Source organism: Salvelinus alpinus, chromosome 9, assembly GCF_045679555.1.
Source record: "Salvelinus alpinus chromosome 9, SLU_Salpinus.1, whole genome shotgun sequence".
Taxonomy (NCBI): Eukaryota; Metazoa; Chordata; class Actinopteri; order Salmoniformes; family Salmonidae; genus Salvelinus; species Salvelinus alpinus.
In genome coordinates, this window is record NC_092094.1 from 83490112 (window position 1) to 83503394 (window position 13283).

The 13283-nt window shown below is 42.2% G+C and overlaps 1 protein-coding gene across 4 annotated transcripts in view; it reads right to left on the reverse strand.

The window, feature by feature from the left end:
- The window catches only part of LOC139530787 (zinc finger protein DPF3-like), a 60883-nt gene that overhangs the window by 35355 nt on the left and 12245 nt on the right, over positions 1-13283 (reverse strand). For 2 of the 4 annotated variants that reach the window (XR_011666120.1, XM_071327484.1), the window contains exon 1: positions 3521-5315. The exons of 1 other annotated variant lie outside the window; for it this stretch is intronic. Coding sequence is in view for 2 of the 3 variants with exons in the window: in XM_071327484.1 (XP_071183585.1) it covers positions 3521-3576 (56 nt within the window). In the remaining variant the exon portion in view is untranslated. Of the gene's footprint in view, positions 1-3520; positions 5316-13283 lie in introns of those variants that run through there. One more of the 4 variants, XM_071327485.1, reaches the window with a different exon arrangement.

A 13283-nucleotide genomic window follows, 5' to 3' on the forward strand; every position in this document is an offset into this window, starting at 1 on the left:
TGGCCAATACAATCCCTACGGTGAAGCATAGTGGTGGCAGCATCATGCTGTGGGAATGTTTTTCAGCGGCAGGGACTAGGAGACTAGTCAGGATCGAGGGAAAAATGAACAGAGCAAAGTACAGAGATCCTTGATGAAAACCTGCTCCAGAGCGCTCAGGACCTCAGACTGGGCCAAAGGTTCACCTTCTAACAGGACAACGACCCTAAGCACACAGCCAAGTCAATGCAGAAGTGATTTCGGGACAAGTCTCTGAATGTCCTTGAGTGGCCCAGCCAGAGTCCGGACCCGATCGAACATCTCTGGAGAGACCTGAATATAGCTGTGCAGCGATGCTCCCCACCCAACCTGACATAGCTTGAGAGGACCTGCAGAGAAGAACGGGAGAAACTCACCCAAATACAGGTGTGCCAAGCTTGCAGTGTCATACCCAAGAAGATTCGAGGCTATAATCGCTGCCAAAGGTGTTTCAACAAAGTACTGAGTAAAGGGTCTGAATACTTATGTAAATGCAATATTTCCATTTTCTGTAATACATTTGCAAGCATTTCTAAAAACCTGTTTTTGCTTTGTCATTATGGGGTATCGTGTGTAGGTTGATGAGGGGGAAAATACTATTTAATCAATTTTAGAATAATGCTGTAACGTAAATGTGGAAAACTGAAGGGGTCTGAATACTTTCCAGAATGCACTGTATATAGTATTTTCAAAGTGTTGACAATGGAGTAGTGAACAGCTGCTTTCTGTGTAGCAAAGCCAATGTTTAACACCTGTTTCATTCTTCAATCATACCTGTATTGCAGATAGCTGACAAAATGCCTCTTAAAAAGTCAGCTCCAAGCCTGTGTTAGTAAGCAGACACATACAGGATTCTTTAAAGGCTTAAGTTTTTCTTTAAGATATGTTTATCCTGTGTTTTATATCATATTGTACCACAGCTGATGAAAGTAATACAAACCAGGTTTCCATCCCACCTTTTTATGCAAGTAAAGTACATCGGAGAAAGAAAATGTCATGAGATCTGACGGGAACAGAAACATTTTTGGTTCACTTTCAGAATGTCGACATAACAAAATACACTAGACAAGGTGTGATATTTTGGTGTCTGTAAAATTAATTATGCTACAAATGTGCAAATATTGATATAATAACCATCATATCAAAGTAAACGTGGAGTCACGCGATGTTGTGTGGTCCTCCCACTACGACTCATCAGGAAAGCATGCAGTTTATTAGGCTACAAATGAAATAAATTAACTTCACAGGGTGGTGAAAGTACAAGGTGATTAGTTTGATGCTCCTTTCAAATAAATATTGAGGGCCTTATTCTGGTGACATGATAGTCGATACTTGGCTGCCGTTTGAAAAATAATCTTGCTCTTTTGTCCATAATAATAATCTCATCACGTAGATAGCGCTATTGGCTAAAGCGCACGTGCCAGTACCAGTGGGCAAACTCGCTATATAAACTCAATTTCTTTTGTGAGAAAACCATCAGGAGATTTCAAAATGTGATGGAAACTCATTTAAGTTTTTTTTTAATTTATTTTTTTATTCGGTACATGGGAATTTAAACGCAAAAGGTATGTGCACAACGTCATCAAGCACAGCCTTTTATCTACAGTGAGGCAATTTGCTGGAAACATCTCTGGTGGGAAAACACGCATATTGTTTAAAAGCAGATTTTAGAATATTCACATGAAAATCTGTTGCCAATTGGATGGAAACCTAGTCTACAGTAAGTGTGAAAACATTTGATTAGTGCCATTTCCTTATAGTTGTTTGTTGAAAATACATTCAGAATGTAACAAAGGCCACCAAAATAGAGCTTGTTCTGCAAAAGAAATGGGTGGAGCCTGGTTGGCTACTTTTTCTATTTGACTGGCTACTCAATGTGCTTGTGGAAAACATTACAGGGTTGGTATCGGCTACATTCTGGAAGCATACTTCCACCTCTTCACCCTCTCTCCTGATCTGTCTGCATACAATCAGGGATGGAGGATTAAGGGCTGTCCCCTAGCAACCAGCAGAAATGCAAATGATGATTACAGTCAACCGTTAATCATGTTAATCACCAGGGTCAATCAAAGAATCAAACAAACACTATTCTCAGGATCTTTACTCACTGATTGGAGTGGCTCTACCATGGACAAACAATGTGACTTATCTGAATATCGTCGTCCGTGTGATGCTTACATTGCTCTTTGCAGAGACCGAAGTGACTTTCATATAGCCTAGCGTCATGACCTTTGGGCTGCTGGGACGGTCACATGACATTCTACACAGTAGTGAGCTTTGGTTTCTATTTAGGGCGCTGAATCAATGAAGGGGATGATTGGGTTAGGCTAGGGCATCACAATAGGAATGTGTTCAAAGACTCATGACTAACGTATACAGATTTACAGACAGTACTATCATCATCAATGACCCTGTAGTTTGAGAAGCTTTTATCAATGCCGGTGATAGTTTGGCAGCCCCTTAGGGTGTCAATGTTAATATTTGCTGTGAAAGGAGGAAATTTCACATTCAAGCCTTCAGTATCTGCCACATGCGGTAATTATCCTGCTTAATTAATCAAAGCAGAGCCTCTAGCACACAGACAGGTTTGATTATATCAAATGAGGATGAATATTGAATCTAAGACAGCAACATTTGCCTCTGTAAAGGTCTACCTAGTTGGGCCTGCCACTGGCAGACAGCTTCTTGAACATGGCAACAACACATATAGCTTTAATTAATTTTCACCACATGTTCTCAATTACAATACCCACAGGCAGCCATTTTGATAAGACAAACACTTAATGGAGGCGCTTTAGTCGCAGCTCTCCCAGGCTTGATCAGAGAAGAGACATACTTAGGCCGAGCAGAAAAGCCAAAATCTGCCTTCTCTCCTTATCCTACGACCCTATCCTCTTTCTCCCCAATTCCCTGATTAGACAGCTTCCAGCAAATAAACAGACATGCTTGGAATGTTGTCCCTCACATAAAGGAAGGCTCCGCAGTTCGAGAAAGCCACAGTGTTTGAGGATTCTGGGAAAGAGCCTGCGTGTGTGGTTGTGAAGAGTAAACAGTCCCAGGTACACAAGGCAAGGAGAGCGCATGAGAGAGCGTAAGAGAAGTCACGAGAGAGAGAGAGAGAATGAATCTTAAAGACTAGCCTAACCATCAGATAGGATGGCATCTTGGAAAAATCATCATGTTATAAACTAACAAAGTCAGTGAGTAGTGATTGGCATTATTAATGTTATTCTAGGCCTTGTGGAAATGTCAGAGCAGTGAGCTCACACGTGCATTCAAAGGTTATAAACCTGGCCTCAAATGTTATTAGTCACATGCTTCGTATACATGTGTAGACTAACAGTGAAATGCTTACTTAGGGGCCCTTCCCAATAATGCAGTGAAAGAAAAGAGAAAGAAAAGTAATATTACATAATAATAAAAGTAATAAATACACAATCAGTAATGATAAATTGTCTATATAGACAATGGGTATCAGTACTGAGTAGTGTTGTCAGAATACCAGAATTTTGACTTCGATACTGATACCAGGTTTAGTATCACGATTCTCGATACCATCACAATACCAAATCGATACCACTGCAAAAAAAAAAGGCATATTAACCAAAGTCACAAAATGGCACTTGATCCAGACAGATAAAGTCAGCTACTGCTCTGTTCAATTGTAGGGGCATTTTATGAGTTTAATATCATTATATTTGAAAAAAATTTACATCAACATTTTTCAGAGACAGCCAGGTATGCAACCTGTTATGGCTGCAGCCCGACACCGGTACACCTATGACAACATCCAGCTCAAGTGCAGGGCGCGAAATTCAAAATCTATTTTTTTTTTTTTTAATATTTAACTTTCACACATTAACAAGTCCAATACAGCATTTGAAAGATAAACATCTTGTGAATCCAGCCAACATGTCCGATTTTTTAAATGTTTTACAGAGAAAACACCACATATTTATGTTAGCTCACCACCAAATAAAAAAGAGGACAGACATTTTTCACAGCACAAGTAGGATGCAAGTAGCATGCACAAGCCAACCTAACTAACCTAGAACCAACCTAAATAACCTAGAAAAAACTACCTCAGATGACAGTCCTATAACATGTTACACAATAAATCTATGTTTTGTTCAAAAAATGTGCATATTTTAGCTATAAATCAGTTTTACATTACTGCTACCATCATAGCTACAGTCAGAAATCGCACGGGAGTAGCCAGAGAAAATACAGACACCAACGTCAACTACTAATTACACATCATAAAACATTTCAGAAAAATATATGGTGGATAGCTAATGAAAGACAAAGATCTTGTGAATACAGCCAATATTTCTGATTTTTGAAGTGTTTTACAGCGAAAACACAATATATCGTTATATTAGCTTACTACAATAGCTAGCACACAGCAGCATTGATTCTAGTCAAACGGTAGCACAGTTCGACAGATATATGAAAAAGCATCCCAAATTGGGTCCTTATCTTTGTTGATCTTCCATCAGAATGTTCTCCAAGGGGTCCTTTGTTCAGAACCGTCTTTATTTGGATCCAGAACGAACGATTTCCCTCTTGAATTAGCAAGCACACTGGCCGTGCGGCGCTAACCTCTCCTTCTTGACAAAATTCTTGCGTCGCATCACGTCTAAAGTCCAGAATAAATTTCAATAATATAATTAAACTATATTGAAAAAACATACTTTAGGATGATATTGTGACATGTATCAAATAAAATCGAAGCCAGAGATCATATTCACCTTTAACGAGGGTTTTCCAGGAGCCGAGTCCAGGTCCAACTTCGCGCCCAGGAAAAAAAATAAAGTGCGCACATCTCACTCCAAGAGGTTGTGTTCAATCCCAGGACGAGATAATCAAGTCATTTCTGCTCTCACTTCCGCATGACACCCAGGGGAAGGCGTATGATGTGTTTCTACAGTCCTAAGTGACATGCCCTTTTATAGACAAGCTCTTGAAGAGAGACATCGATTTTGGAAATCTCACTTCCGGATAGGAAATGGGCTGTAAAAAGAGTTCTGTTCCACTTAGAGAAATAATTCAAACGGTTTTAGAAACTAGAGACTGTTTTCTATCCAATAGTAATAATAATATGCATATTGTACGAGCAAGAATTGAGTAAGAGGCCGTTTGAAAATGGGCACCTTTTTCCAGTTTTTCAATACGCCCCCTGCAGCCATAACAGGTTAATGAATTAATTTTACAATCAATTTTAGTTTGTTTTAATCAAACTAACGACATAACAGTAATATATTATTTGAATAGTAAATCTCTATTGATAAATTGGATAAATCAAGATATAGCCTAGGCCTATTCATGCATAGACTTATAGACCTTGTTTTTCCGATTTAATTGGGATACAGATGACAAACCTTTACATATGCACAATTGAGAGCATCCTGTCGGGCTGTATCACTGCCTGGTACGGCAACCGTGCCACCCGCAAACGCAGAGCTCTCCAGAGGGTGGTGCAGTCTGCCTAACGCATCACCGGGGGCAAACTACCTGCCCTCCAGGACACCTACAGCATCCGATGTCACAGGAAGGCCAAAAAGATCAAAGGACAACATCCACCCGAGCCACTGTCTGTTCACCCCGCTATCATCCAGAAGGCGAGGTCAGTACAGGTGCATCAAAGCTGGGACCGAGCGACTGAAAAACAGCTTCTATCAAAGCCATCAGACTTAAATTGCCACCACTAGCACATTAGAGGCTGCTGCTCTATATACATAGACTTGAAATCACTAGTCACTAGTAATGTTAACATATTTTGCATTACTCATCTCATATGTATATACTGTATTCTATTCTACTGCATCTTAGTCTATGCCGCTCTGACATTGGTCGTCCAAATATTTACGAAACTGTTCAATAGTTTGCGGTCACTTAGAAATGTCCTTGTTTTTGAAAGAAAAGCAAATTTTTTTGTCCATTAAAATAACATCAAAATGATCAGAAATACAGCGTAGACAGAGGTCAACCGATTAATCGGAATGGCCAATTAATTAGGGCCGATTTCAAGCTTTTATAACAAATTGGTAATCGGCATTTTTGGATGCCGATTATGTTCGATTACATTGCACTCCACGAGGAGACTGCGTGGCAGGCTGACCACCTGTTACGCGAGTGCAGCAAGGAGCCAAGGTAAGTTGCTAGCTAGCATTAAACTTATCTTATAAAAAACAATCAATCTTAACATAATCACTAGTTAACTACACATGGTTGATGATATAACTAGTTTATCTAGCTTGTCCTGCGTTGCATATAATCAATCCGGTGCCTGTTAATTTCTCATCGAATCACAGCATACTTCGCCAAACGGGTGATGATTTAACAAGCGCATTCGCGAAAAAAGCACTGTCGTTGCACCAATGTGTACCTAACCATAAACATCAATGCCTTACTTAAAATCAATACACAAGTAAAAATGTTTAAACCTGAATATTTAGTTAATTTCCCTAATTTATAATATATTCATTTTAGCGGGCAATATTATGTCCCTTCTCTTGCGTTCTGTGCAAGCAGAGTCAGGGTATATGCAGCAGTTTGGGCCGCCTGCCTCGTTGAACTGTGTGAAGACCATATCTTCCCAACAAAGACCGTAATTAACTTGCCAGAATTTTACATAATTATGACATACCATTGAAGGTTGTGCAATGTAACAGCAATATTTAGACTTAGGGTTGCCGCACGTTCGATAAAATACAGAACAGTTCCGTATTTCACTGAAAAAGAAAACGTTTCGTTTAAAAAAATTATAGTTTCCGGAATTGACCATATTAATGACCTAAGGCTAGTATTTCTGTGTGTTATTATATTATAATTAAGTCTTTGATTTGATAGAGCAGTCTGACCCCCCCTTGGGTTGTGCCGTGGCAGAGATCTTTGTGGGCTATACTCAGCCTCAACTGCCGAGATTAGGCTGGCAATACTAAAGTGCCTATAAGAACATCCAATAGTCAAAGGTATATGAAATACAAATGGTATAGAGAGAAATAGTCCTATAATAACTACAACCTAAAACTTTTTAACTGGGAATATTGAAGACAAGACTCATGTTAAAAGGAACCACCAGCTTTCATATGTTGTCATGTTTTGAGCAAGGAACTTAAACGTTAGCTTTTTTTACATGGCACATATTGCACATTTACTTTCTTCTCCAACACTATGTTTTTGCATTATTTAAACAAAATTTAACATGTTTAATTATTTATTTGAGACCAAATTGATTTTATTTATGTATTACATTAAGTTAAAATAAAAGTGTTCATTCAGTATTGTTGTAATTGTCTTCATTACACACACACACACACACACACACACACACACACATATATATATATATATATATATATATATATATATATATATATATATATATATATATATATATATATATATATATATATATATATATATATACACTGCTCAAAAAAATAAAGGGAACACTAAAATAACACATTCTAGATCTGAATGAATGAAATATTCTTATTAAATACTTTTTTCTTTACATAGTTGAATGTGCTGACAACAAAATCACACAAAAATTTATGGAAATCAAATTTATCAACCCATGGAGGTCTGGATTTGGAGTCACACTCAAAATTAAAGTGGAAAACCACACTACAGGCTGATCCAACTTTGATGTAATGTCCTTAAAACAAGTCAAAATGAGGCTCAGTAGTGTGTGTGGCCTCCACGTGCCTGTATGACCTCCCTACAACGCCTGGGCATGCTCCTGATGAGGAGCATGGACTAAAGCATCCGCCAACTCCTGGACAGTCTGTGGTGCAACGTGGCGTTGGTGGATGGAGCGAGACATGATGTCCCAGATGTGCTCAATTGGATTCAGGTCTGGGGAACGGGCAGGCAAGTCCATAGCATCAATGCCTTCCTCTTGCAGGAACTGCTGACACTCCAGCCACATGAGGTCTATCATTGTCTTGCATTACCTGTTGTTGCTGTGTTAGACTAGCACCCTGTTATTGCTGCTGTTATCTTACCTGTTGTTTTAGCTAGCTCTCCCAATCAAGACCTGCAATCACTTTATGCCTTATTGTATGTCTCTCTCAAATATCAATATGCCTTGCATACTGTTGTTCAGGCTAGTTATCATTATCATTGTTTTGGTTTGCAATGGACCCTGTAGTTCCACTCTCCGTACCTCTGATACCTCCTTTGTCCCACCCCCCACACATGCGGTGACCTCACCCATTGAGACCAGCATGTCCAGAGATACAACCTCTCTTATCATCACCCAGTGCCTGGGCTTGCCTCCGCTATACCCGCGCCCCACCATACCCCTGTCTGCACATTATGCCCAGAATCTATTCTACCACGCCCATAAATCTGCTCATTTTATTCTTTGTCCCCAACGCTCTAGGCGACCAGTTTTGATAGCCTTTAGCCGCACCCTCATCCTACTACTCCTCTGTTCCTCGGGTGATGTGGAGGTAAACCCAGGCCCTGCATGTCCCCAGTCACCCTCATTTGTTGACTTCTGTGATCGAAAAAGCCTTGGCCTCATGCATGTCAACATCAGAAGCCTCCTCCCTAAGTTTGCCTTACTCACCGCTTTAGCACACTCTGCCAACCCTGATGTCCTTGCCGTGTCCGAATCCTGGCTTAGGAAGGCCACCAAAAATTCTGAGATTTCCATACCCAACTATAACACTTTCCGTCAAGATAGAACTGCCAAAGGGGGAGGAGTTGCAATCTACTGCAGAGATAGCCTGCAAAGTTCTGTCATACTTTCCAGGTCTATGCCCAAACAGTTCGAACTTCTAATTTTAAAAATTAATCTCTCCAGAAATAAGTCTCTCACTGTTGCCGCCTGCTACCGACCCCCCTCAGCTCCCAGCTGTGCCCTGGACACCATCTGTGAATTGATCGCTCCCCATCTAGCTTCAGAGTTTGTTCTGTTAGGTGACCTAAACTGGGATATGCTTAACACCCCGGCAGTCCTACAATCCAAGCTTGATGCCCTCAATCTCACACAAATCATCAAGGAACCCACCAAGTACAACCCTAAATCCGTAAACATGGGCACCCTAATAGACATTATCCTGACCAACCTGCCCTCCAAATACACCTCTGCTGTCTTCAATCAAGATCTCAGCGATCACTGCCTCATTGCCTGTATCCGCCACGGGTCCGCGGTCAAACGACCACCCCTCATCACTGTCAAACGCTCCCTAAAACACTTCTGCGAGCAGGCCTTTCTAATCGACCTGGCCCGGGTACCCTGGAAGGATATTGACCTCATCCCGTCAGTTGAGGATGCCTGGTCATTCTTTAAATGTTACTTCCTCACCATATTAGACAAGCATGCTCCGTTCAAAAAATGCAGAACCAAGAACAGATATAGCCCTTGGTTCACTCCAGACCTGACTGCCCTCGACCAGCACAAAAACATCCTGTGGCAAACTGCAATAGCATCGAAGAGCCCCCGCGATATGCAACTGTTCAGGGAAGTCAGGAACCAATACACGCAGTCAGTCAGGAAAGCAAAGGCCAGCTTTTTCAAGCAGAAATTTGCATCCTGTAGCTCTAACTCCAAAAAGTTCTGGGATACTGTAAAGTCCATGGAGAACAAGAGCACCTCCTCCCAGCTGCCCACTGCACTGAGGCTAGGTAACACGGTCACCACCGATAAATCCGTGATAATCGAAGACTTCAACAAGCATTTCTCAATGGCTGGCCATGCCTTCCTCCTGGCGACTCCAACCTTGGCCAACAGCCCCGCCCCCCCCGCTGCTACTCGCCCAAGCCTCCCCAGCTTCTCCTTTACCCAAATCCAGATAGCAGATGTTCTGAAAGAGCTGGAAAACCTGGACCCATACAAATCAGCTGGGCTTGACAATCTGGACCCCCTATTTCTGAAACTGTCCGCCGCCATTGTCGCACCCCCTATCACCAGCCTGTTCAACCTCTCCTTCGTATCATCTGAGATCCCCAAGGATTGGAAAGCTGCCGCGCTCATCCCCCTCTTCAAAGGGGGAGACACCCTGGACCGAAACTGTTACAGACCTATATCCATCCTGCCCTGCCTATCTAAGGTCTTCGAAAGCCAAGTCAACAAACAGATCACTGACCATCTCGAATCCCACCGTACCTTCTCCGCTGTGCAATCCGGTTTCCGAGCCGGTCATGGGTGCACCTCAGCCACGCTCAAGGTACTAAACGATATCATAACCGCCATCGATAAAAGACATTACTGTGCAGCCGTCTTCATCGACCTGGCCAAGGCTTTCGACTCTGTCAACCACCATATTCTTATCGGCAGACTCAGTAGCCTCGGTTTTTCTAATGACTGCCTTGCCTGGTTCACCAACTACTTTGCAGACAGAGTTCAGTGTGTCAAATCGGAGGGCATGTTGTCCGGTCCTCTGGCAGTCTCTATGGGGGTACCACAGGGTTCAATTCTCGGGCCGACTCTTTTCTCTGTATACATCAATGATGTTGCTCTTGCTGCGGGCGATTCCCTGATCCACCTCTACGCAGACGACACCATTCTATATACTTCCGGCCCTTCCTTGGACACTGTGCTATCTAACCTCCAAACGAGCTTCAATGCCATACAACACTCCTTCCGTGGCCTCCAACTGCTCTTAAACGCTAGTAAAACCAAATGCATGCTTTTCAACCGTTCGCTGCCTGCACCCGCACGCCCGACTAGCATCACCACCCTGGACGGTTCCGACCTAGAATATGTGGACATCTATAAGTACCTAGGTGTCTGGCTAGACTGCAAACTCTCCTTCCAGACTCATATCAAACATCTCCAATCCAAAATCAAATCAAGAATCGGCTTTCTATTCCGCAACAAAGCCTCCTTCACTCACGCCGCCAAACTTACCCTAGTAAAACTGACTATCCTACCGATCCTCGACTTCGGCGATGTCATCTACAAAATAGCTTCCAATACTCTACTCAGCAAACTGGATGCAGTTTATCACAGTGCCATTCGTTTTGTTACTAAAGCACCTTATACGACCCACCACTGCGACCTGTATGCCCTAGTCGGCTGGCCCTCGCTACATGTTCGTCGTCAGACCCACTGGCTCCAGGTCATCTACAAGGCTATGCTAGGTAAAGTGCCGCCTTATCTCAGTTCACTGGTCACGATGGCTACACCCACCCGCAACACGCGCTCCAGCAGGTGTATCTCACTGATCATCCCTAAAGCCAAAACCTCATTTGGACGCCTTTCCTTCCAGTTCTCTGCTGCCTGCGACTGGAACGAATTGCAAAAATCTCTGAAGTTGGAGACTTTTATCTCCCTCAACAACTTAAAAAATCTGCTATCCGAGCAGCTAACCGATCGCTGCAGCTGTACATAGTCCATCTGTAAACTACCCACCCAATTTACCTACCTCACCCCCCATACTGCTTTTATTTATTTACTTTTCTGCTCTTTGGCACACCAGTATCTCTTCTTGCACATGATCATCTGATGATTTATCACTCCAGTGTTAATCTGCTAAATTGTAATTATTCGATTTATTGCCTACCTCATGCCTTTTGCACACATTGTATATAGATTCTCTTTTTTTTCTACCATGTTATTGTCTTGTTTATTGTTTACTCCATGTGTAACTCTGTGTTGTCTGTTCACACTGCTATGCTTTATCTTGGCCAGGTCGCAGTTGCAAATGAGAACTTGTTCTCAACTAGCCTACCTGGTTAAATAAAGGTGAAATAAAAAAATAAAAAAAATTTAAAAAAATTAGGAGGAACCCAGGGCCAACCGCACCAGCATATGGTCTCACAAGGGGTCTGAGGATCTCATCTCGGTACCTAATGGCAGTCAGGCTACCTCTGGCGAGCACATGGAGGGCTGTGCGGCCCCCCAAAGAAATGCCACCCCACACCATGACTGACCCATTGCCAAACCGGTCATGCTGGAGGATGTTGCAGGCAGCAGAACGTTCTCCACGGCGTCTCCAGACTGTCACGTCTGTCACATGTGCTCAGTGTGAACCTGCTTTCATCTGTTGTGAAGAGCACAGGGCGCCAGTGGCGAATTTGCCAATCTTGGTGTTCTCTGGCAAATGCCAAACGTCCTGCACGGTGTTGGGCTGTAAGCACAACCCCCAACTGTGGACGTCGGGCCCTCATACCACCCTCATGGAGTCTGTTTCTGACCGTTTGAGCAGACACATGCACATTTGTGGCCTGCTGGAGGTCATTTTGCAGGGCTCTGGCAGTGCTCCTCCTGCTCCTCCTTGCACTTAGGCGGAGGTAGCGGTCCTGCTGCTGGGTTGTTGCCCTCCTCCACGTCTCCTGATGTACTGGCCTGTCTCCTGGTAGCGCCTCCATGCTCTGGACACTACGCTGACAGACACAGCAAACCTTCTTGCCACACCTCGCATTGATGTGCCATCCTGGATGAGCTGCACTACCTGAGCCACTTGTGTGGGTTGTAGACTCCGTCTCATGCTACCACTAGAGTGAAAGCACCGCCAGCATTCAAAAGTGACCAAAACATCAGCCAGGAAGCATAGGAACTGAGAAGTGGTCTGTGGTCACCATCTGTAGAACCACTCCTTTATTGGGGGTGTCTTGCTAATTGCCTAGAATTTCCAACTGTTGTCTATTCCATTTGCACAACAGCATGTGAAATTTATTGTCAATCAGTGTTGCTTCCTAAGTGGACAGTTTGATTTCACAGAAGTGTGATTGACTTGGAGTTACATTGTGTTGTTTAAGTGTTCCCTTTATTTTTTTGAGCAGTATATATATATATATATATATATATATATACATACATACATCAAATCAAGTTTATTTTATATAGCCCTTCGTACATCAGATAATATCTCGAAGTGCTGTACAGAAACCCAGCCTAAAACCCCAAACAGCAAGCAATGCAGGTGTAGAAGCTGGACAGTCTGTGGTGCATACATACATACATACATACATACATACATACATACATACATACATACATACATACATACATACATACATACATACATACATACATACATACATACATACATACATACATACATACATACATACATACATACATACATACATACATACATACATACATAAATAAATTAATAAATAAAATAATTTTAAAAATCGGCATTGGCTTTTTTTGGTCCTCCAATAATCGGTATCGAAAAATCATAATCGGTCGACCTCTAGTAGATATTGTTAATGTTGTAAATGACTATAGTAGCTGGAAACAGCAGATTTTTTATGGAATATCTACATAGGTGTACAGAGGCACATTATCAGCAACC